This window comes from Pyrgilauda ruficollis, unplaced genomic scaffold, assembly GCF_017590135.1.
Source record: "Pyrgilauda ruficollis isolate IOZ18807 unplaced genomic scaffold, ASM1759013v1 scaffold73, whole genome shotgun sequence".
Classification (NCBI taxonomy): Eukaryota; Metazoa; Chordata; class Aves; order Passeriformes; family Passeridae; genus Pyrgilauda; species Pyrgilauda ruficollis.
The window spans coordinates 398186-424394 of record NW_024529155.1 but is presented as its reverse complement, the minus strand read 5'-3'; the positions used below and the strand labels follow the sequence as shown (position 1 = coordinate 424394).

Below are 26209 nucleotides of genomic sequence, written 5' to 3'. Positions count from 1 at the left end.
AGATCAGGATGCAAGAGCTGGAGACCAGAACATTTGACAAGATTCTTTTTATTGTAGCAAGAAACAGCAAAATGGGAAGGAGGCATAAGGATGGCGAGGGATGGAAAAGATTGATAATTGTTTCCTTGGCAACTGAAACTGTGGAGCCTCATGCAGGAATCCCTGAGAAAAATCCTAGATGATCACAATGGTCTCTTCTGCCTTCAGATTCTGTTCCAGGCTAAGTTTACACATCCCAGTGTGGTGCTGCATAAAGGGATCGAGTTAGTGCTAAATGGAAACCAGAAGCTGCATGGTTGTAAGAAATCCTTGCAAAGAGGAGAAGCACTGTTGTCTCTCTTTCATAAAATGGGGAATGTTTTATATTTCAAAAGATGAAAAGATTGAATAACTTGGCAGGGATTATTAAAATGTCTTTTCAACAAAGAGGACAGCGACATACAAGTCTCTGCTATCTCTCACATCACTGCAATGAGAACATAACCCCCCTCAATTGAGACTGCACTGTCCAAGGAATTAACAGAAGGGCTAAGGAAGCAGGAAGCAGGTGAAGTGGTTGCTGTTTAATAAGTGCTGTTTGCCCATCGTGGAGTTCAGTGCTACACAGGGCAGCACAAAAGGGTCCCAGTCCTGCAGTGTTTGGCAGCAGCAGCAGTGAATCTCCATTAGTGAGTTTAACTGTAAGAACTGGGGCATATACATGAATATTAATGAAAGAAAGATTGACTAACTTCATGCTATTAAAAGATTTCTAGTCTCAGAGAGTAGGTGGAGTCTTTTGAAAAATGTATAATTAAATACAATATGTGATACACAAGAAGCTCTAAGAATGTGGATTTTGATCTCTTCCAGTTTTCTGTTTATATAGTGCTTTGGAAGTGGAAAATGGAAATATGCCTTCATTTGAACATGTTTCTTTTTTCTCCTCTATATCCTTCATGCAGGTGTTTGTTATGCAGTATTTCATGGCCATGCATTGTGGCAAGCCACTTGGCAGTGGGCAGAGAGTATTGATTTCTGCTCCAAAAATAGGGCATCAAATGCTTGTATATTTATAGATGTATGGGTGCATGTATATACATACATATATATATACACATACATATATATGTATATATATATATATGAATGGGTATTGCAAAGGTGTGAAAGACAGAGGAATGTTAAATCAGAATAGTAATTAATTACCTTGCTTGTTCCAATGCAAACTTTTGTGCTAGCAATGCACATAACAAATAAATGCTAGAAAGCTATTATACAGTTCCATGCCTGTGAAAGGCATTCCTGAGGAGAGGCTGGTGTATTACTACACATTCACTAGAAACCAGAGATTCAGGGCAGCAGAATTTCCAGACAGTCATGTGAGAATGAAGTGCTGCAGCATCAAGGCAGCCAGTCAGGCCACTTATTTCTGTCTGTTCAAAATGTTAAATAATTGCCAAGGTCTGCATTGCTATCAGTTACTTCTTAGAGAGGCTTAATGAGAGGAAACCAGCTTTGTGAGTGATTCCCTGTGCAAGCGAGTGGAGATGTTACACTTGTCAGTCTCATGCTCTGCAAGGAACGAGCAATTGTGGCAGCTCTAACAAAGCAGACAGAGAAAATGAAAGGATCCTAAGAGAGCCAGTATATATTTTTTTTATTCTTTGACATCTATGATGGGGATGGCTGGCATATAGCACAAAATGAAACTTGTTTTCCCCAAGACATTCTTCTGGGCTAACAGTAATTTCACAAATAACATACTGTGTAAGTAAAATGCCAGAGTGGCCATGTTTGCAGGTTCAGTGACAAGGGACTAGTGTAGAGCATGCCAGCCAAAATAAGATGGGAGAGTCATGCCTTACTATCTGAAGGATTTGTTAAAGATATTTAATAACAAGGGTATCTATGTGTGTTTATCAGGGTGCATGATTATATAAGTAGTATATAAAAGGTGAAATGCAAAGGTAAAACCAGTGTTTGTTCTTTACTGCTCTCCTGCTTAAAAACTTACTGTTCTTTTTTTTTCCTTCCCTTTTTTACCGATTATTTTTCCCCCTTTAATAACCAAAATATGATGTCTCCAATTCCTCTTCTTTGACGAAGGTCATTTGGAGACCTGAATAATGATATCAGATAAATGTGTGGCTTTTTTAAGGAACAGAAATTTCACTGCCTGGAGAGGCAGCTGTTCCTTTAGGGCAAAAAAAGATGGAAGATATTTAAGGCAGCAAAAATGAAAAAGGAATTTAATTTTACTATTTTGAATTATGGCTATCCAAAATATGGCATCAGGGTTGAGATTAATTTCATGTAACATTATCGATGGACAAAAAAAGCCCAGATTATTGAAGCCTTCCTCTACAGACAAATGAGAGAGCCAGGCAAGGCCAGAGGGTGAAGTCTGCCCTATCTCATAATGAAATGAATATTATTTCTTTCAATTCACAACAAAGGAATGGAGTTTAGAGACTGAGTTTCAAAGAAATGTATGTAGGTAACTTCAGTTAAAAATTATCTATTTCATCTGTCCTTGTTGAATCAAGCAAGGCTTATTCCCTCCAAAGTGGATGTAAGAATGATTTCCTTCTACCCAATAGGTCTGTAATCAACCAAAAACACAGTAAAAGAGAACAAATAAGGAAATGCAGGATAGGTATTTCAGAGGAACAGGAAGAATGGAATGTACTAGAACAGAACCAAACCTTGCAAAGCTTCAAGGAAGTACACTCCACAGTATGACGCTATCCACATTTTTCAAGGTGCATGTTTTCTTTCCAGAAAGGCAGGTGAGTTGCCTAGGTTAATTCATTAACTTGATTTGGGGAACATAGCACATTGTCCCTGGCTCTTACAAGTTTCAGTTTATTTGGTATTTTTCTTTAAGTCCTAGTTCTTGGAGTCATATGATTTAATAAATCCTGGATTTTGCTTAAAAAGAAAAAAAAAGAGCTCACTTTTTTTTTGTTTTCATAGATTGTGGACTAAACTCACAGATAAAAACTGTAAAGACCCCAAAAAGGCAAAAGTAAGTACTAAACCAAACATCTATGAAACCTTAGGCAGCCTCAGGATGTCTTAATACTCAGACTTGAACACCAAGTTGGCACTAATGGAGTGTTAACGTCATCCATTGCTTGCCTTTCAAAACTGTTTTAGCTCTGTTATATACGTAAGGAAAAGAAAGATGTAATTCTCTGTATGGCCTTCCTCTTTTCTTCCCCTTCCCGTGTATATTCATAAAGCCACACTTTGCCCCACATGTGCTGCTCAAGAGACATTTAGAGGTACAATTATGGTGCAAACACAAGTGGCTCACTCCCACAAAAACACAACAAACCACTCTAGCTAAAGTATATGTATTGCAAGGCTGTGATGTTAAAATCAGATTTCCTTCAAGTGCTTTTGGTTGCAGACAATGAGAACAGCCTGAATGGCAGAAGACCACTGAAAAGAACTTCTAAAGAAAGGTTACATTTTTACAATAGCAGCGTTTCATCTGATGTGCACAGACCTTGGTTCATAATTGAAAGTGAGACAGCCAAGGGAACTAGTAGGAATTAGGTTATGGGAATTGAACTGAACAATGTTTTGCATTCAGATAATTGCACAAAATTGGGCTATTAGTGTAAGTTTTGTAAATTGCAATAAACATAAAACAAAGTAAAATATTCCCTGTATATGCATTCAACTAATGTGCTGAAAGAGAACCCCAACTGACTTCAGACAGAGCACAGAGAACTTCCATTAACTCTTCAGAGCTGTGTCCAAATATTTTTCTGTTTCACAGGTTCCTCAAATGGACCTTCAAAAGGGAAACTCTTTTTATCAAACAGTAAGTAAATAAACATAATGTAGTAGTGAACTTGTGGTTTTCACTGGCAAGAACACTACTAATATGTCCTTTATCTGACCTTAATTTAACATTGCATAAAATATTGCTGAAAAGAACTGGAGGAGGAAAGAGTTTCGTCTCAAATTGCAGCTGCTTGCTCCAGTAGCTCTCCTAACAAAACTTTGGCAGCAGCTGCAGCTTGTGCCTTTTTAACTTCTTCTGTGGCACGGGATTATTTTGTCCTCCTTTGTCTTAACTTCTTGGTCTTTCCTTTTTTCCCTTGGGACTCAGCCTCAGTGTTTAGAAGGAGCATTTACAGAGGCCAGTTTTGGAGGCAGCTTTGACAACACAGCTCCACTCCAGTGAAGTCATCACAGCAGAAAATACTGGCCCACCACTGACTCAGACTAATTATTCTAATGCTTTAACCTCAGTCTGGGTTAAAGCCTGCTGCCATGGCACCTGAAAAGGAAGACTGCACTTAGTCATGCATTTATCTTTATGGAAGACTTGGCTGCTCAGGAGCATGTGCCAGCCATGCTGTCTCACTGCACTGCTGAGGCAAATGCCCATGTCACTGATGTCTCTGTGTGCTTCAGAGGCAATTTCGCATTTGCTTATGTCTTCTCTCCAATTTTTGAAGGAAGGAAAATAATTTTAATGACTTCTGTGATAAACATAGAATATGATAATATCAAATAGCCAATTAATGCATCTGTGTCAGTAATTCAATCTTGTTCACAGGGTTTTTCAGCTTAAAATCTGTGTAAGAGTACCGAAGAAAACACCAGATCAGCATCCTATAATGAATATTAAATGTAAAAGACAGTTGAGCTGTGAATAAGAGGTACCTTAGTAACACCAGAGCTTTCAGCTCATTTCTCTGTCTCTGAATTTAGCAGCAGAGTAAGCCTTTCATGGCATCTAATGTTTTCCCCTGGATTCTGCTCTGTGCCCAGTCTACGTGAGCCTTAAAATTCCAAAGGAAGAGGGGATTATTAATGTTCTCGGAGGGTGATTTCCATGCTGGTTTATCCCACTGCCAGAAATTTTACCCGGAGGTTCTGACTCAGGTCTGGCTTTTTTGGATTAAATTATTTCTCTTTCAAACATTGTCTTTACCAAATTCTTCTTTTTCTTGATGATTAAGGCTTTTCAAGTGCTTTATGCCTCTCTATTATGCCTGCCTGTCACAAGTCTGTACAATGGTCTTTTAAAGTTTACTTAGGGCACAGCTGCACTGTGACACACCATGGTGCAAATATCCCTGAGGCAAAGCTGAATGAGCCGGCTCCAAAACGGGGATTTGTAATCTGGCTGTTTAACAGAGAGAGAGAGAGAGAGAGACAAGGACCATCTTTTCTGGTTCACTTTGCTCTGTGTCTGTTGAATTGGATACAAAGGGGTCGAGGTTTGCAGGCAGGGTTTGTAAGCTCTACTTTTGGAAGAGAAAAAAAGTAATGAACGTAACAAGGAGTTGCACATCAACTCAACTGCAGTGTTCAATGCTAATCAAGGGTGTTCAGTGGGGGACAATGCTGTCGAAGCGAATAATGTGAAACGTGGTTTAGGAATCACAGAATTTGGGTCTCAAGTATAGTAATAGAAAGTAAGTTTCTTGCTTAACAAAGATTTGGATGGTGACATTTCACTGAAAGGTGGGAAAGCAACATAGGGAGGAAAGGTCTTTAGGGTGATATAAAGGTAGGGAAACTGTAGGAAGATGAATGTGAACAAAGAAAAAAGAGTAGAGAACAGAAGTATAGATATTGTGTGACAGCTATTGAATGGGAGGGAGGCTGGGGTTGGAACTTCTAGAGGGACCAGAAACCATCAATGGTAGGAAACCAAAGTAGATTTGAGGGAAGGGAAAAGGGCTGCTAAAGCATTTCTCTTCGGAAGATCAAGCTAGCAGCAACTGTCAGCAGGTGCAAAAGCTCACTAGAGGGGAATGTCATGAACAAGATTTTGAAAATGTTCCTTCCAGCTGTTCCTGCTAAAATCAGGCAAAGCATCTACCAATTGCCTGATGTAGTTATTCTTACTTTCCAAAATACACTGATCCTTGACTCAGGTAAAACTTATTGATCTGCCCTGTTCTTTATATAAATTAGGATAGTATTTGATTAATCTCTGGCATAAACTATATCTGGGCCAGATGGGAGAAAGCCTTATCATTTATATGAAGTTCAAATGGTTTCTGGAATGGGATGGGAGATGTATCCTGAATTATAAAGTGATAACTAGAAACAGATGCGGGGGAAGATTTTGCAAAGTCTGGGTATTTTTGGATGTATTTATTGACATTGCATAAAGTGACAGGAAGGTTTGTTTATTCTGTTTTGTGAGAGGAGCTTAATGGATACATATGTAAGTGACCTTTTCAGTGGGCACTCTATTCAAAATGGGATTACCAAGGTTATTTTATAGTAAATTCACCGTACTTGAAAATTACTCTTTTCTTAAGTTATGCAACTACAACAGAAAAGATCTGGCTTGCTCTTTTTTATGTGTGTGTCATTTCATAACACAGTAAAATAATCTAATTGCTGTTATGATCAGTGCTACAGCATTACTGTTATTACACTGTTATTTTAAACAGGGTAAGTTAGCTAAGAAGAGATGGAATTATTTGCAGTTGCTCAGTGAATAAGAATGAAGGATAGTTTGATAGAGCAAAATATATCTGTGGTGCAATAATTTCTGAATATTATGTGTCTATGTGTTACAAAGTGATAGATTAAGAACAAAATAGGATAGTTAAGGGTGAGGTTGGCTGAAGGTATGAAGGAAAAATGACCAACACTTCAGACATCTATCTACACACCTCTACTGGAGGAAAACTAAGACCATTATTGTGACACATTTTCTCTGGAAGACTGAAGAGACATGGATTTGAGGTAAAAGGCTTTGGCAGGTAGTGAAAATGAGGGAGTCAGGGAAGGCAGTCAGAGGAATCAATCTTAGGAGGAGTAGTATGAAGCTGTATATCAGAGATGTGTTGCAAACCCAGTGCCAGAGGTCCAGGAACTTGATTAACTAGACAGTCTGTGGTATTTGCAAGAAGATGATGGGTCTGTCAGAAAACAGAGATGCACTTGGGCAGTCTCTCTAATGTCTCAGTGAAATTTGTAGTGGAAAATGTGAAAGAAAGACATTTATTAGACACCTACTTTTTTTAAAATGCAAGGCTATTTCTTGGAGTTACTTCTGTATCTTTGTGTATTTCTCCAGCTTAGAAGCTCAGGATTGAAAACAGAGCCTTTTTACTTTTAATATAGGGAGATTCTGGTATTTGCTACTGGTATTTGTATGAGTGTTTCTGGTGCCAGTTCCCAATATTGCTTCTTACACTGTTACAACATGAGACTGTACAGGAGAGTCTTGTTAAGCTACTGAAATACAAACACTGATATTCTTAGAAGGTTGGGGTTTTTTTTTTCCTTTCACTTTTTCACCTAGAAAAAATACTTTCTAGTACTTTCATTGGACTTTTCTAGAATGAAATCAATCTGTTTCAAAGTTGGCTTTTTTCTCTTCTTGTGCCAGCAGTTGTTGCTACTGTACTTCCTCATCTAGTTAAAAGGAGTAGGGCAGAGCAGAAGTAATCCAGAGCATAGGTTTGCATCAAGCAATGTGTGAGAATTCAGAAAGAGAACATAAGAGCACAGTAAGACTGAGCTGTATTGTTCTTTAAATGGTTTGAGTCTTTTTTATGTCACATACCATTATGACTTCCCATAGCACACAGCTTTGCAGAGAGTGACAGAAAATATTAATTTAAAAAAAAACATTCTCTGCTCCTTAGACACAAGCATTGGTAAGAAAATTAGATGTCTGAGAGCGTTGGAATAGTCCAACAAGCTGTCTGAAGGTCTTCACAAGACCAGGCTAGAACACTGCCCAGGTAGTTCAGTAAATTGGAAACATTCACAAAAGTCTATTTCTGCACAAATTTCAGCAGCAACAAAAGAGCGGGAGAAAAAAACCTGTTGTTTTTTTACACAAATGTTGTTCACAGAAAGAAAATATATCAGCAGTAGCTCTGGTCACTGAGTCCCAAACTAGAAATAACTGGAAGTTAAATTACTGGCCAGCTGTCTGGATCCATGGAAAATAATTTTGATGATTTCTGATTCACTTCAGTGTCTCAGAACCAGGGTTCTGATGTGCAATTTTGAGAATTGTGTTTCTGGATTTGGGTATTACATTTGCCACAAAAAGCAAGGTGATTGGAAAGTGCTTCCAGGTTGGCAAGAGGGTCTAATTTCGCACCTTTCTTTCCAGCAAATCCTAGGAAACAAGATGTGAGCACTTCCAAGAAGAGCCTTCTCAGGACGCTCTTGTTTCTGTCACTGCAGTGTGGGTGCACATTTTCACAGCTGAGGATGCAGCTTCTGATGTCCCTCTGTGTGTAGTCACTTCTAAGGTTCCTATCTAAAATATTGTGGGATTTTTTTTCCCTCCTTACATCCTTCACAAAACAAACTCTCAGTTTCCAGGTGAAGCCTGTCATCATTAATCTAATCATACTTTGCACAGCCTTCATTTTTTTTTTTTTTTTGCATCCTCAGCCTTGACCCAGTGATAAATCAGAGTAGCCGTCGCTGTAGTGGAAAGCTCAGTAATGTCAAAAGCTTCCTGGTGAATGTGCAATGGGAAGTCATTCAGCAGTAAGTAAATAACCCTTGCAAGTCACACTGTTAGAAAAGATTGCTTCTGCTCTTCCCTTGAGCAGGATGTCTCATATCTTGCTCCATATCACCATGGATCACAGCAGGATACCACAGGAAAGAATTTCTCACCTTTCAAGTCTGTTACTTCTTATGATAAATGCATTTGCAAGCCGCAGTGTAAAACTTAGTTAAAATTATATCTGCTTTCACTTCTTGAGTTTGCAAAGTTCTGCTATTTCTGGTCTGTTTTAATGTCCTAACAAAATGTGACATTATTTCAGATTTCTGTTTTAGTGGAATCTGAAGTGTCCTATAGGTCTTTGGGGATTTTGTTGGTTTTGGTTTTTTATATTGATATAATTAACTGTCATTCTTGACTTAAGATACTTGTTAGAAGCACATAAGGTGTTTTGCGTCTGGGTTTTTTTTTGCTGCTCCAAAGGGAAAGGAAAAACACAGCCTCCACCACAAATCCCAGCATGTCATCTGAACAAGGGACATCTGTGTGAAGTTCTTGCTGGTTATTCTGTAGCATCTTTTATCTCTAGCATCTGCAATAGGTGAAAAAGAGATGAGAGAGAGGGAGAGAAGGTAGTTGGTCTTAAATCAGTGGGAGTCAGCTACCACAAAGATGCCAAGTTCATGTGCATAAATCCTGCCCTGGTTCATCAAGACAAATGAGTGAAGTAAATGTCAATCAGGTCAACAGAAGTGATGTGGCTTTCCAGGACTGCAAAAAAATTAAAGAAGCTAAACAAGAGTACAAAAATCCTAAAGTTAATGTAATTACTAGAGGAGTAGGACCTGAAACTGCGAATGCATTGCCCCAGTATGGCAAAGTATGACTGGTTTAGAAAGAGGCTAAACAGGACAGAGGATCCTCTGAGATTTGAGAAATTCTTTCACACCTTCTGGGAAACAGCAGCCCAAACCAGAGGATGAGCTGTAGCATAACAGGGAACTGCTTCACAGCTCCTCTTTCAATGCTGGTTATTGTTTAACAACAGGACTTTAATTTGCAGGTGTCTGCTGGAACGTGTGAAATTGCAAGGGAATAGAGAATATGTAATGAAATGTGACAGTTCTTAAATTACCCCAGGAAGAGGGAAAGTAACATAAATACCAGTTTGGTCTCAAAGGACACACAAACTGGGGAACAAGAACCCAAATACAAGACAAAGAGATTATTTTTGTGAACTGAACTCTGGGAACTGGAGCAGGAAATTGTGTTAGGTGAGACAGTGAATGAGTTAGTGGTTGCAGAGTATTTCATTATGGATGACATCTTAGAAATGCGAGAGAAGTCTCACACTTTAGTCTGGAAAGTTACCTCTGGATCTTGGTGAAACAAATTATCTACAGGCAATCTGAAATGTACTAAAGGCAGGATTACGTGCTCTGTTACTAGAGGCACTGTTAGGACAACACTGAAATGTGGTATCTTTAGGTGAAGATGATAGGCAGGGTCTGAAATATGTTTTGTAATTAAGTATTTCAAGGGTCTTAACTGCCAAAACTCCCACAGAATCTGAAGGAGAGATGGATTCCTGTTCACTTACTGAGGGCTAGATTATTAAAAGAAAAAGAAAACCACATTTTGCAAACAGAAAGGGTATGTGACTGCATGCTCCAATGCCAAACATGCATGCACACAGCTGCTTACAATGAAGTCATATTGGAATGATGTGGGGTTTTTTAAGCTTTTGGTGGCTATTGTTTAGTCTGCACTGCAGATTTGCAGGGGAGGTTAGGGAGGACAAGAGTAACTGAAAGAGATGACAGCAATCAAGTACCTGACATGGCTTGTATCCACAAATGGTGGGTATGTAATTATAGCAAAAGGCTAGAGTGCTGTTTTGAGCTGAGCTGTTTTCAGGGACTGGCAAGTTGCAAAGAAAAAAATTATGTCCTAATGGGTTCTGGTTTTAGTAAATTAAAAGGAATATCAAAGCCATTCTTCTGTCTATCAGCAATTTAATGCAACAGAAGTAATCCTCAGGCCTTGATTTTTTAATTTGCTCAGATAAAAGAGAAAAAAGGTGACATAATACAAGTTTTTCTGCATCCAGTTTTCTGTTATATATTTCATAAACTATGGGGCGGAGGGGGATTTGTCCTACTGTGGTCCTCTTTTTGCAATGTTTAACATCTTTGCATGAGATTTTATACCTTAGATGTTTAATTTAGATTGAAAATATATGCTGTAAACACCCATGAAATATTCTGTAAAATGTCTCCCCACTGTATAAATTGAAAGAAAATTATATCTTGCTGACTGAGAACAACTTTTAGAATGAAATTATGGGTCAGTATAGTATAGGAAAGTATTGTGCTAGAAGGCCTGAAATACTCATCATAGTTGATTGCCTTTGATAAAATGGCATCTGTGGACTTTTTGACCCTGAAAATGTCTAATGTAAAACCAGGGGTGTTTTTTTTTTGAGATTTCCCACCCTCTCTTTACTTGTGGTGTCTATATTAAGTCACATCTTCAGCTGATGTAATTTCAGCTTTGCTTATTTCCATTGCCATGCTTTATTTTCCTTTGCTGAGTGAGTGTGATGTTCATTGTGTGAGGTACAGGTATAGCTCATTGTTTTACTTCTGCGTGTCAGCAAAATGAATCCTTCTCTCCTGCCATCCATCACTGGGAGTGAGTTGTTTCTGTGGATGTGTTTCTGATGAACTGATACCCTGGTTAATTGTGAGTGCACCTGAAAAATATGTGACCCCAGCTCTAATCTGTAGTGGGATCTTTTCCCAGCTGTCCCTGGTTGGTGCTCCTTAGTGACTGTGTGCCCTGGCAGCCAAAAGGGCCATCCATGGCCTGGGATGGATCCAGCACAGCATCTCAGGCCAGTCAAGGGAGATGATTGCTCTGCTCTGTGCTGTTGCAACCTCACCTTGAGTTCTGTGTGCAGTTTTGGGCGCCACAATATAATAAAAGAATCTAAAACTATTAGAAATCATCCAAAGTAGAGCCATGAATACGGTGAAGGGCCTTGAGAGGAAACCATACAAGCAGCTGAGGTTGCTTGGTCAGTTCAGCCTGGAGGAAACCTCATAGCACTCTACACCTGCCTTGTGGGGGGAAGCAGAGTGGCAGGCACTGATTTCTCTCTGGTGACCAGCGACAGAACCCGAGGGAATGGCCTGAAGCTGTGTCAGGGAGATTTAGCCAGGGTATTAGGAAAAGGTTTTCCCCCAGAAGGTGGTTACTCAGTGAAACAGGCTTCCCAGGGAAGTGGTCACAGCACCAAGCCTGACAGAGCTGAAGTGTTTGGACAACGTTCCCAAGCACTTGGTGTGACTCTTGGGGCTGCCCTGTGCAGGGCTCCCCTCCCAGCTCAGTATATTTTGTCAAAGAACTGCTTAACTCACCCCTGCTCCTGAGGAGAGCAGGGCTCAGGACAAACCCTGCGGTGAAAGGGTCCCCTGTACTTATGTCTTCAGTCTCCTGGACCAACTCTAATGCTGCGTGGATGTCCTGCCACATAGCTCTACTCTCATTGCCGCGCCTCTTGCTGTTCCAGCTCTCAAACCTCCGCGCACCGCCTGAGGGAACACCCCAGGCACCCCTCAGCCTGCCCTGAGGGCCGATGGACGGGACTAGCGGCTTCCCAACTTCGCTGTGCCACAGGGAGAGCGCAGTCAGGGAGCAGCGGGCGCAGGAGCAGACAGCGGCAGGCACCGGCCATCAGGCACTCCAGGGCACTTCCAGCGGCTTCCCGGGGCGCGGCGGGCGGGAGGCGCCGGGCGGAGCCGCAGCCGTCCCGCCCCTCACGGCCCCGCCCCCGCTCCCNCCCCGCTATCCCGCAGTGCGGGGGCTTCCCCTCCGCCTGCCCTCCGGGCGCCGAGCCGCACCGCTCGCCCTCCCCCGCCGCTCTTGGGAGGCGCCGCGGCGCTGCCCCCGTGAGCGCTCCCCACGGGGTGGGCGTGAGGAAGGGTGGGTGCTGCGGCGGCCTCCCGTCCGCGGGCGTCCCAGCCCCGCCGGCGGTGGATGCGCCCGGGAGGAGCCGCCGAGCCCGCCCAGCCCTTCCAGCCCCCCGCGGGGGGGACGCGGGGACCGCCGCGATGACTTGACGCCGGGCCGGGCCGTGCCGTGCCATGGAGGGGATGACACGCTTCGCGGTGGCCGCGGCGCGGTGGCGGCCGGCGCTGCCCGCCCTGCTGCCGCTGCTGCTCGCCGTGCCGGCGCTGCGGGGCTCTCCCGCCGCAGGTAAGGGAACAAAGAGGGCCCGGGGGCAGGTGTGCGGGCCCCGGGGGCCGTGCCGGGAACGGGGCGGTGCGGGGGGCGGCAGCGCCGGTAACAATGCGGCGGGGCCGGCGGGCGGGGGCCGGCGCGGCGCGGCCGGGGAGCTCCGCCAGAAAAGGCGCGCATTGTTCGCAGGCAGACCGCGAACGCTCCGGTGCGGGGCCGCGGCAGCCGCCGGGCTCAGGGGCTGGGACCCGGCCCGCGGAAACGGAGGAGAGAAGCGGTGCGGGGACAAAGAGGGCACCCGGCGTTTCGAGCTTGTAGGGTGTCCTGTGCCAAGGCAGTGGTCACCGCGCGTTGTGGCCTCAGCGCCCGCGGCGTTCTGGAGGTGCCCCGTGTCGAGCTGCGCTAGCACCTGCGGGGTACATGCAGGGCAGCCTGGCTCTCCTTCAGCTTTCGAGTGAGGAGGCATTCGGAGCCTCTCGAAACGCCCAGTACGACTTTCCAAGCACCGCCGTGGCATGACTTGTTCGTGAAGAGAACGGTTCAGGCTCCAGAGGGTGGTGTATTCAGTAGGTGTTTAGGAAAAACCATGAATCAGTGACCCTTTTTTTTTCTCTCGTCTTTTCTCTTGTGGCTCTAGGTATCAAAATTAGTCTGTAGTTAAGCAGACAGATTAATCACAAAGATGTCTCATTTGGTTCTGGTCCCATAGCACTTCTTAGTTAATCTTTAATACTTTAAAAAAATAATAATAACTATCATTTCATGGAAAGGTACAGTTTTGCTGTGATTAGGTTTTCATTTTGGTAGATAAGAGGTATAAAGTAATACATTTTACACAACATCAGAAAGTTGTTGATAAGTGGCAAGAAGTGATAAGAGCCTGCAGTAACCTGTTTCTTGAAGCGGACCAATTAGTGTTGACTCTTTTGTTCAAACACAGGAATTGTGGTGATTATTGTTGGGTGCTTAAGAGCCCTCAGTGTTATAAAACATGCTTATCTCTTTATAATAATCCTTTATTCCACTTCAGAAAGTAGTTCGTGTTTTGGAGGTGACTAGTTAGCTTTTCAGGGAAGTTACGCTCTTCTCCAGCTCCCGTCCTAGCCTACCAGAGATGTTCCATTCCAGGCTACATGAAAATTGATATTTAATTGTAAACTTCAGCAATTTTTCTTAAATAGATCAGGATTTGCATACAAATAGAAGGCAAAGTACTAGGTTTGTAAGTTGGAAATTTACTTGTGGTTTTTTGCCTCTGAGAATGGCTGGGTTTCTTCTGTATTTTCATAGTAAGTCAGTGAAGGCTCTTGTTTGTTTCTCTTGATACATAGTAGCTTTTAATTAAACATGGCTGTGAATTTCTGTAAACAGTTGTGTGATTCTTGTACATTCTTGTATAACTTAAAAACAGCAGTAGAAAAATTATATAACTCAGCTAGTGTTTGAGCTGCTGGAAGACAATACTTAGAGACAACAGATCTTGCCCAAAGCACTGCTTTCCTGCTCAGTCTAGGGCAGGAGCCTTTAAGCTGTTTTGATTTGAGAATCCTCTATGTTTTCAATTTCCACTGGGCATGTGAATCATGTGCAATGAACTTGAGGATACTAAGAGTAAACTTGCTCTTCAGAGGATGCTTTTTTATTGGCATCTCAGAAATGGTCCATTGGTTGCAAAGATTTAAAGTCTGTAGGTTGAAGAGAGCAAGGATATTTTGTTCCTTTTCATTAAGGTGAAATGCTTTATTTAAAAGCATGACAGAAGCCTGATTTCTTTTTCTGGGGCCCATAAGGTTTAGAAAACATAATCTTTATCAGAATCTTGTCTTCAGTGTTGAATGTTTTGATGGTGTAATGGGTGTTGTGAAACACAAGAGCTGTATAGTGACCAAATACCCTAGGTTTGGGCAGCATTCGCTTAACTGATCAACATATTTATAACTCTTGTAAATCTCTCTAGGGTGCAGTTCTTCTGCCTTTCAGTGCCATATGGTCTTGACCAGTCTAGGGACAGCAAGAGCAAACTCCTACAGCTCTGAGTTACACAGAAGGAACATACAGTAAGAGTGGAATGGCCCCTTATTGCAGTTGAAATAGCAAGGACAATACTTAAGAAAATTTAGTAGTTAAACAACTTGGGTTTTGGAATGCTTGATCCAGCTCCCACAAAAGTCACATGTTGCTGAATCAGGGCTTCAGCTTCTCCAGTTAAGCAGATGCTGAACTCTTAGTGTGTGGTTGGACGCCAGTTGCTGAAGGTAGGTTTGCCTTTGAGCAGCTCAGCGAAGCAGGGCCTTGGCCAGGCTATTTGAATGTCTTGCTGCTCAGCACAGGCTGTGTTTCCTTTTGTTCCATTGCACAATCTGCACAACACCTGCACTGACAATCAGGAGGATTTATCTTGTCTCGCTGTGCTGTTTTCATGGGAGGGAGGAGAACTCTGTGTTGTGGACTCTGAAAAGACTGCAGTGAGTCTCCTCAGAGACTCAGGGACCAAAGGCAAGTTGTGGAGGTCAAGCAAGGAATCAGATGTAGCTGTCTTATGGGAGAGTTGCAGGATATTGCTTATTCAACTTAATTGTATTAGTCTGTTGCAAACACTTGAGTTGGCATCATATCTCTTGTGGCCAGTTGAGCTTGTCAAGCTTGCTTCCACTTCGTTTTCACAGAAAACCCATATGGTTGGAGGATTCTCTTTATGACTGCTTTCTATGCTGTGCTAGCTTTATTTATGTCAGCCTCATGTCTACAAGCTACACTTGTAGTCCTGCCAGAGGAAATGTGTTTTTTGTTTGCATGTTCTTTCAAGAAGTAAGAATGCTAAACAAGCTAGTGGACAGTGCAGCTTTTTGTTCAGTGATTTCTGTTTTGTGAGTGCTTTTTGTGAAGCAAGGTGTTGGACTTCTCAGGCAGGGCTGGGACTTGAAATGCAGCGTGACTTCAGCAAAGCAGGCTTTAACAGCTTTGACCTACCTTGGGTGATAGATTTCAGGAACTGGGCACATTAAAGAGCAGTGACTCCTGCTGCAGTACAAATCTTTGTCTTGGGAAGCTGGTGATTGTTGTAAATGGCAGGCTCTGATGACATCCCAGTTCTTGCTTGTCAGTTCAGAATGTGTGTGCATGTGTGGGAGTTGCTTGGGAGAGAAATGAAGCAGAATAGACTTCTTAATAATACAGTCTCACTTCAGCTGTGGGAGACATGGCTTTCCTTCATTTGAAAGTAAATCTCATTGTGGCTGATGTCCTAAACTACCAGAGAGTCTCCAGCTCTGCCCATTGTGGCAGACAGTATGAATAACACTGGTTGTGTAAGAGTTATTGTGGATGATGTCCTGAAGTACCAGTGTGTCTCCAGCCTGGCCTGTTGTGGCATACAGCATGATGAATGCTAATTGCATAAGAGTTATTAAATACAGTGTGTTCTGGGAACCTGAGCATAAGGAAAAAAAGCTGCAAGGAAATGGTTGTCCTTTAAATTTTGTTGTAGAATCCCATAGTTTAGTAAAACAGTAGCGTTAAGTGAACTTAATTATGCAGTCAATTTCTATTTTGGCTCATGTAGAAGAATCCCATTCTCATGGAGTCCTTGTAAGTATGGACAGTGTTTCACTCTGGAGTTACTTGATATGATGCCTTTCTAGCTCTTGAAAAGTCATATATTGCTGTGCTTTTCTGCATTGATTGCCAAACACACATGAACTCAATAACAAATTTGATTGATACTCCCTATATGTACTGTGTTTTCAGCTGTTGATATTACTGGATACAACTGTTTTGGAAGAATAAGGAAAAACCTTTTGTAAGAGCAATTCATTAGTGGTGTTTGGTTTTTTTTTTTTTTTTTTTTTTTTTTTTTTTGGTAGCACATGAGATTGGGGGGGAAAAAAAGGTAAAATTGACCATCAATACTCATATCACTCATTTGTCAGTGTAAGTAATGGCATGTAAGATGCCCATATAAATATTGGCAATGGGTCTGATTGTTCTAGATCTTATTTAAGCTGTAAGGTGTTATAAGATGTGTCTAAGAAATATTTCTGCTTGCAGTGGAGTTGAGAACAAATTTAAATATTTCAGTTGAAATTTTGTGAAGTGTGCATTTCGCTATGGGCTGCAGCTTTTTCTTCTTTGCAAAATATCAGCTGAAAGAGTTCAGCAACTTTTGATGTTGAGGCAAGACGAAAACAATGGCTTCTGCTTTGAGTTCTGCCAGCTTCTTTTCTGAACAACTTTAATACACTTATGCTTTGGAGCAGTGCAGTTAAACTTTGCTGGATTGTGTCTGCTCTGTGGGGATTTTTTCTCCAGTCTTGCTTTGAAAGTGATTTTTCTTTTTTGAAAGCTTGTAATGACTGAATTTAGGTAGACACGACTACATTAGAGAAGATTACTTTTTCTTTTTTGTTGGCTGAAGCTTTAATATGGACTATTCTTGTGGGACCTCACCTACCTCTCAGTACTGACCTGGAGTATGTGTTGCCTGGGCAGATGTACTTGGCACTCTTCCCATAGTCTAAAATGTTAGGTGAAAGATTGGACTTTGCTGTGAAGGTCTATCTGAACTGCTCCAGAAGTGGGACTGGACTGAGATTCAGGACTGAGAATTGAGCACCTGCCTGCCTTGTGTTTAAGGCCATGTCTCTGTTATGTAATGCTCTAATTTCTTTAGGGTGTCTTTGGCATCTGCCTTCTGGTGCACTGTGATATGGTGGTCTTTGCATCAGGGCCAAGCGGGCAAACAAAAATAAGTCTTTAGAAGGAGCCAACATGGGACTTGGGTTTAGTTTGAAGTAGGGTCTGAGGATCTTTCTAGTCATTCTTCAGCTTGTTGATGAGATATGTCCAGAAACCTGGAAGTTGTAGGAGGGGAAGAGACAAAAATTGCAAGAAGGTTTGTCAGATGAAAGAAACTGGAACTGGTAGGGCATAAAGAGTAGGATGCAGGACAGTAGGTCAGGAGTGTAAAATAGGTCTGTAGATGAGGGAAACTGCAATGCAGAAATTAATCCTAGGTGAAGCAAGCAATGCAGTTTGATAGTAGGATAAGCACACTGGGAAACACAGATGGACTCAGTTTAAAAAAGGAAAATAAGCATTAAAAAAAATAGTGTTGAAAGGATGAATCAGAAGTGGGGAAGACAAGGGACGGGGACAAGACTGGAGGAGATGTGACCAAAAGCATGAAGCTTGCAATTTGGAAATGGGAAAGTATGTGCCTGCTGCTCTGGGACACTTCCTTCAGAATTTGGCACAGAATTCAGGGCTTCAGAGTGTTGGTCCTTTTCCCCTCTTAGCCAGAAGCATGATAATCTGCTGCTGCTTCTTGGAACATTTCATGAATGTGCATGAATCAGCCTTGTGACAGAAGTGTTTTTCTAAGTTTGTTTTAAGAACTGAAAAAATTCCTCCACAAAAATTGTAGCGGCATATGAAGACTGCAGGGACAAAAATCAGCAAGTTGGAAATATTGACATTAAAATAACCTATTAATCCATATAGTTTTAAACTTCTGTACCTGCAAGCTGTTGTACAGCTATGGCCAAAAAGTGTGTATCCATATGGATAATATTTATAGCTATAGAGGCACATGCACACACCTACACACAGACAGGACCATCCTTGTGCTCAGTGACTGATACTGCTCTGGGGAAAAATGGGAACTGGATAGCAAATGAAGGAATGTCTGCAGGACTCTTGCTCCTTCTGTAGCAGATGTTTGAGGTGTGACATGAAGGGAGGGACAGGGAAGTTTGAATAAAGGTTTTGCTGTTAATGTAATCAAATACTGTCCTAGACAATTGAGTTGTGTTGCTGTTGCAGAGTTTCAGTGATGCTCAAATTGCTTAAACCAAGCTTCCCACAGGTGGTCCCTAGCTGTGTGTGTTCCTCATTTACTGGATGTCAGACCTCTGGGATCTGTGTTGCAGAAATGCTGAGTGCTTCCAGCTGCCAAATAAGTCAGGGGAAGCTGTTCTTAAATAGGTGTTGTCTGAAATTCTGAATACTAATTAATGTTTCAAATTAGGCTCTCAGAATTTGACCTTGTTTCTTAGTTTCACCATTTGTAAAGCGTGATTTCTCAGATGCAGTTCCTCATTTGGTTTTCAAGATCCTAAGGAATGCAATAACAGTGAGCAAAACAAGTTGGTCAGAAAGCCAGATTTTGCTTGACTCTACAGAAAACAAGTATAAGAAATAAACTAGTTGTAAGCAAATAGAAAGTAACAGGTGGTGGTGTAACATGTATTTACCACGCTAAGACTTTTTTGGTAAGTTATCTTGCCCTAGATATGGGAAGATGTACTATGCTCTATTGAAGTGTAGTAGGATTTTGATGTTGGGCTTTTTTATGAATCAAATATTTAAAAGAAATCATGCTTACTGATGGTTGTTCACTTTCAGTTTTAGCAGTTTCAGCTTACATCCCCTACCTGTTTGCTCTTCACATGCAAACTGTTTTCTAATCCTTTTAGTCCTTTTCCATTCTCCCCTCTGATTTAGAGAGGCTTCTCTTCTGTGAATTAATATCCTGTATAGAACATTGATTTGGCTTCAGCCATCTGGTCAAGACAGCGTGTTAGGTCTTGTGGTTTGAAATAGATAAGAGGCTAAAATTCACCTGCAAGTAAGGGGGAGAGGAGGGAGGAATGGTGGAAACACAGTAAATCAAGGGCCTGAAATCCATGCTTTTCAGTAAGGGACCTGCATAATAGTGTCATCCTGAAGGACTTGAAAACCTGCATAGCTCTAGGATGAGGACTAGACAATGTAGTAGTGTTGTAGTAAGGGGCCTGGTGTCTATCAGGGGTCATGGACAGAATGGGATTCAACAGGATCCTAGTGGTACTGGGCCTCATGAACACGTGGGTTTTGGACTGGGCATATCCTGTGTAATAACTCACTAGTTTTCTTCAATAGCAGAAGAGCTCCAGCTGGAATGCTGTGTCTCATAAATGGCCTCGTCCTTCAAGAAAGAGACAGGCTACTAGAGACAGTTCAGTTCACAGAACTATTGAGACTGTCTAATGTAGAAAAAATGCCAGGTGGACAGGACTTTATTCAAACATATAAAATATTAAGCATAAAGGGAAGGGTAATAAATAGTTGTTTATATTGAGGAAGAAAAGAAGACTTGAATTCAAGTGGACAAGACAGGTTTTCTAACTGCTAATCTTCTTAACAATGGGGATAATGAAACTGAATTGCATAGTTTGGGGCAATAATGTCATGTGTCACTGGAGTTGACAGATGAGCTTGTAGAATGATCTAACAGAAGAGGATTGCAACAGTGATATGAAATACTTTGCAGTTCTGTTTCTGTGAGATACTACAAATAATAAATAGCAAATAAATAAATGTCATTTATTTGCAGACTGCAGCATTGAGACTGATATTATTCATTACTGAGAACTTTGGTGTACTGATCAGGTGAAGAAATCATCTGTGGTTTTTATGTTGGTTGATTTTTGGGATTATCATTTTTAAAGGTTTCAGAGAACGTTTTGTAGTCCTTGTTATAGTGTTTTTATCCATGGTACTAACAGGCAGGAGGAACACACTAACTTTGTAAGTTGCTCTCCATGCAAGTTCAGTTCGTGAAGCATTTTAGAATGCTGCATCACTGAGACAACAGCTACAAGTAAGTGGTATGGATGTGAGTCTGCATGTCTTTATTCATCAACTGAATTTTTACTAGCATTTTTATCTCTTAGAGGTGGGATAGAGAGAGGCAGTATTGAGCTCAAAACACTGTAGTGCTATTTCCATGAAATGTGTAGTTTGTCAAGCTGGGAACTTCTTCATCCTGGCACAGAATGTAGGATTTGCCCTTGTGCTTAGCAAAGGAAGTGATGGTGCAAGCAAGGGGCCCTAAGTGATGGAAGGCAATTGGGAGCCTGGGCAAAGAAATGGCACCAGGCCAAATCTTTCAGCTGCCCCGTTCTGTATGCTGCTATCTGTGGGTCTGTGTCAAAGGGAGAAGACAAATCTTTAGTTCTTCAGTAGCTGAGAGACATCAGGTCTCCCACCTGGCATCCTGACTGGAGCAGAACTGCAAGGATAGCAGCAGGGGTGTCCTGGCTAGAGCTGTGTGCTTGTTGGGCTGGGCTCAGGTATGTGAAGTTCTCAGTTCTGACAAAGCTTTTCTGGACAGTTAAGGCAGTGTGGAGCTGTCTTTGTGCCCTTTCTCTGAAACTGGTTGGTGTGGCAGGGTGAGAGCAAGGGGGGGTACGAACTTTGGTCAGGAGGGTACTGAAATAAGGAACAGCAGAGAGAGCACTGGCTGGAGCTGTGGTAGGAGTGGGTGAAGTTGGGAATGTAGATAAGGGTATCAGTATTGGAAGGCTGAGTTGGGAAGTCTTGTCCTAAGAGGAGGGCTGCTTGATATTGCAGATTTGGAGGGGTTTTTGTGGCTGCCCTGAATATTTGACTTGAGCTTCCTCACTTTAGAGCTATGGAGAAGAGCGTTATCTAAATGGGTAGCTGGTCTCAGTTTTAACAGAAAACTCTCAGATGTCTGGTAAGATAAATTCGAGAACTCTACATGCACTCTGAAAATAAATGGTCCCATAGGACAGGTAGATAGTACAGATAAGGATTTTTTTTTTTTTCTTAAGTAGTATTGATACAATGTACAGATTTTGTTTTCAGCCTATTTTTTTCTTATTTCACACCCTCTTGGATTAATTTCTTATTGAATCTTTTGATACAGAATAAGAAAATTAAACTGTTATGAATTCTTATAAGAAAAGAAGGCTCTCCATTTTTTGCTCCCCAGCCTGTAGCGTATTGAACTGGTTTGTGGAGAGTTTCTAAGTAAAGTTCTTTCCTCATTTAAAGGCAGCTGTTTAATGCTGCAGGGTGGTGGAGGGAGCATTTATTCTTTGAGTTGGGTGTGAACTTGATTAGATGTTGAGCCCGTCTCACCTTTTCGTGTGGCTCGTAATACTCTTGTAAATAAATTCCTCCTCATGTATGCAGATTGCAGTGAGCACTGCTCAACCACAAAGCCACAAGGATACAGCTGAGCATTACTTGGAGACAAAGCTCCAAGCATTTATGTAGCAGACCTCTCTGGGGCTAGTATCAGGTTACTTTTTCAGTCGGAGACAGGCGGTTGTTTGTCAGCTCCTCTGGATTCAGGTTGGGTAACTTCTCCAGTGGTGGCTGTATTTAAAACTGAAGCTGCTGCAGAATTGGGACTAGCTTGTGTGATATATTAGGATAGAAATTGCACGTCACAGAACAAAATCCTGATCTAGAGCAGAAGTCTGGTTTGAAAATGTTTTCAATTAAAATCTGTCAGTGACCTTACTTCCTGTGCTTGTGGTGAAGGATGAAACAGATTTGGGCTTCCAGCCACTGACATTCAATTTTTAGAAGATGTAATTTATTCCATTCTGAAAGAACAAAAAAAAAAAGATAATTTTCCTTTGTCTTTCCAGAGCGCATGTGCTTTTTATAGTAACTTGGTTTAAAAAATTACGTAAATGCTTATCAACATGGTAATCAAAGTTTTCGCAATAAATATTCTATCTCGTATTAATACAAGCAAGGAAGTTTCAAGAAAATAAATTGTATTAGTCTGTTTTCTTTGTTTACCTCTGTGAGTAGTTACTTTGCTGCTTCTAGCACAACCATGTTCTTAAAACTGTAACATTTGTCAGAAGGATTAGGAAAGCTGAAGAATGTGAAATGAAAGTAAATCCAGTTTCTTTCTTTTTGAATTGACTGGATTCCAAGCAGATGGTGTCACTTGAAGGTATAATCTTCTTAACATCCTGGGAGTATTAGAAACGTAGAAACAAAACTGAATATAGTTTCTGTACTGACCTATTCTTGTGATTCTTTAGTATTTACGGCTGCTATTTACCACGTATAAAGTTTAAGCAGTGAAATCAGGTGAAAATAGGTCTAGAAACCTTCAGATTTTTTCTAAAATGACACTCAAATGACAGTTTTGATGTATTTTTTTAATAAGCTAAAGCCATCATTGAAACATACTATTGATGTGTGAAACTGCACTAACAGTTTAGAATGGTTGTATTATTTTATATTTGGAAATAAAACTCAGTCATTGGAGAATAGAATGAAGCCTTATGTTGTATCATATATTCTAAAAACATCTATGTGACTTAGGTGAAATACTTCAGAAATATTCCCTAGTACTTTCCTTCATTCTTAAATAGTATCAGCCTTGGAAGCCACGTTTAAAACTTGTTCTCAGTATATATGATGTTAAATAGCTTTCTAGATCTTTTCAAAAGCAGAAATAAATATTTTACATCTTCCAAATGTAGGTGCAAGAGTTAATATGCTTTATGAAGGCAAGTATGCTGAATTGAGTGAATACTTATAGCTCCTACTTCCATTTCTCCTAATCACACTTAGAAGTGTAATCTCCTAATTACACTTCTAATGCATTAGTGGACTTGGGGTTTATGAAAATATATTTTGAGATTCAATGCTTTTAGTTTTGAGAGAGCTGGAAAAATTGAGGCTATTACCAGTAGGATGAAAGTAATGAATTAAATAAAACTGCAGCTATTTGGATTCTTCGGAGTGTTTAAGACCAATTCTTGTGGACAGAATTACTTGTAGGAGGACAGGTGAAAAGCACAGGTGCATGCTAAGTATAGTTTGTTGTAGACGGGAAAGCAACCACCCAGACCAGCAGGTGTTTGTGAAACACTCATCTAGGTTGAGGCATGTAGTGCTGGGTTATGCTCATAATGCATTAACGTGTGTTTTGGTTTGTTTTTGGGGGTTTTCCCCCTCCCTTGGGAGATAAAGGAAAATATTAAATCAGGTAGTTTATTTTTCATGACTGAACAGTGCATAAAGGTTGAAGGCCTGTCTCTGTTAGCTTGGCCATATGAATTCTCCCCTAGTTTAATTGGAAGCTCTGTCTCAAATTCTGTTTCTGTTGTGCTCACCTTGGGAGCTACCTCATACAGTAACCTGAGAGCAGCTTTACTCTGGTAATTCTACAGTGCCTTCCTTAAGTTTCTTTTCCTGCAATGGGAAGGAGCAGAAACACAGTTGTCAGCAGGAAAGAGCAGGGAGCATGTGGAGTTCGTGAGATGGGGAGCCCCAGTGACTAAAGCTCCCATTTGGACTGTCTCTAAAACCTGCAGTGTATTTATTGTGCTAACTTTTGTGTGGTTTATCTTGGAAACATTATAAGGTCATAAGCTTCTTGATGCTTCCTGATTTGTTTTTGCAGTGTAAGAGAAATGGCATTATTGCTAGGTGGAAAATATTGAAGTAGAAGTTTTGTTTGAAACCTAAACATTTTTAAAGAACATTTATTTGTTTGGTTTTTTTCTGATTTGCTTTCATGAAAGAATATCAAAGCCGATGGAATATGTTATTAACAATAAATGTTGTGCATGTCTCAAGCTCCCGTTCATAGTCTCTTGGGGGAACAGGTGGAGTTTTTCCTTAAAATGTGTCAGATATTTTTTATATTGAGCACTTAAAAAGGACATGCTAAGTGTATTTTATTTTTAATTAAATACTTATGTTCATGCAGAAATTGTTCAGTGGCTGTGTAATTGAGTTAAGAGTAGCATGATGTAGTCTCTGATAGTCATGTCAATAGTCTATTTGCCATCCAAAATATCTTGCAGGCTTCCTCATACTATTATCTGTTGGTGTTTATGGTAAATGGCACATTTCTAAATACAAATCCTGCTTTGGTAAGTGGGCTGTTCATGAAGCAATCAATTTCTATTTTAAGCAAGTAAACCCTCTAGATTTTCCTCGTTTTTACACATTACAGCAGGTGTTATGTATATTTAATCAGAAGACAGCAATAATAGTCAAAGCTAGTCTTTTGAGCTCAGCCTTGTTTCACATCAATGTTTTATGTTTGTCTGGAATGTTGAATTGTCATAAAATGTGTTCAAATAGAGACACAAGACCAGGAGATTCTGCTACACAGACATGATAATGTGGTTTCTTCTAACCAATATAGTAAACTTCAATTACTTTTTTTTTTGGGGGGGGGAGAAAATCCTTTTATGGAATTTTTTTTTAGCAAACATTCCCCTCTCTGCTTTCCTCAATGCTTCTCTCATTTTCTCCTATATGTTCTATCCTGTTTGCTACCTCTTGTGTCTTAGAGTGAAAGTTGCAGGGAGTTCCATCTTACCTCTTACTGAAGACCAGGAAAAATTGATTCCTGGTCTTGTGTTGATTCCTGATTCCATCTTGTGTTGGTTTTTGCATTCTGTGTATTTCTTCCAGGCTCTTAGCAGTAGAATTTGTTAGGCATGGGTGGGGTTTTTTTCTTCTTGGGGAAGGGAATACTTGGAAAAAAGGGGAGGAGGAAGAAGGAGGATGTAGTCTCTTGCCAGACATGAGTGATTCAATTTAAGATGTTGCTGTTACTTCTGTCTTAACTTGCCTCATCAGTATTTCTCTTTTTTTGGTATGGTTTTTGTATAGGCTATATTTGTCTTAAAGTAATTTATTGTGATATTTTTACTGTTTTGCCTTTTCCAGTTTAAATGGGATAGTTCTTAAAACCCCTAATAGAGCACAGTCATGCAAACAATTGTATTGACACCTCTGAGTGTAGCAATGAGTATCAGGGGACAGAAGGGAGCGGCAAGAACCTTTCAAAACACAGCTGCCACTGACAGAATGGCGCCACAGCTCTCTTTTACTCTGAAATTAATTTGTTAAGGAGCAACTGAATTTGAACTTGCTCGATCTTAAATAACCTCTCGTATTGAGAAACCTTAATTTTGACAGCAACTCCTTTCTCATTTGAACTGCATAACTTACTAGTAGTTTTTATGAATTGTTGGTCATTCTGGAAGTTTTATTGGCTGGAAGGAAGGTGGATCTTTGTTCAACTCAGAGTACATAGTAAAAAATTCTTCTTTAAGAAAAAAATTTTATCAGTGATTGAATTCAAATGTCTTCTTGGTCCTCCGTCATATTATAATTTGTATAGAAGGTTTAAGCTCCATAAATTGTCTAGATGAAGAATTTTCTCTTTTCTAGCTGATGGGTATAGAGAGCCAGTGTTGTTGCTAATGCATTTTAGTACATCCTTTTTTACAGTTGATGCCTTCTGTTTCAGTCCTGGCTTCAACACTTGCCCTAGCCTGAGAATTATTTACTGTTCAGTCCCCATGTGACAGTTCCTTTCTTCACACTGTTTCTGCATGTGCTCTCCCTGTGTAGCCTCACGGGCCCAGAGCTTTGCCAAAGTGCTCGGCTTCCCTCCATCTGCTTGCTTCCCTGAGCAGCAGCACTGCTCCTGCCTCGTGCTCCTGGAGGGCTAGCTGGGCTACTGGCTAAACCACTGCTGCTCTTGTGGTTTTGGCTCTCTTATCTTTCTGTACACTCAGTTGTCCAAAAGGATGCCACCTTGTAGTTACACCTATATTACTGTGTGTACAAATCAGGCCATTGCTAGAAATTTGTTCTGGTCTAACGAGCCAAGCTTGTCAGTAGGCAGCAAACGCATGCCTGGGTGTTCTGAGGTGAATCCAACACATC

The 26209-nt window shown here is 41.0% G+C and overlaps 1 protein-coding gene across 5 annotated transcripts in view; it reads left to right on the top strand.

Annotated features, from left to right (window-relative positions):
* The first annotated feature begins 12318 nt into the window (after nt 1–12318).
* Nucleotides 12319–26209, top strand: part of KIAA1549 (KIAA1549 ortholog) — a 140554-nt gene continuing 126663 nt past the window's right edge. For all 5 annotated transcript variants that reach the window (XR_005956721.1, XR_005956722.1, XM_041485948.1 and 2 more), the window contains exon 1: nt 12319–12712. Coding sequence is in view for 3 of the 5 variants with exons in the window: in XM_041485948.1 (XP_041341882.1) it covers nt 12601–12712 (112 nt within the window). In the remaining 2 variants the exon portion in view is untranslated. The remainder of the gene's footprint in view (nt 12713–26209) is intronic.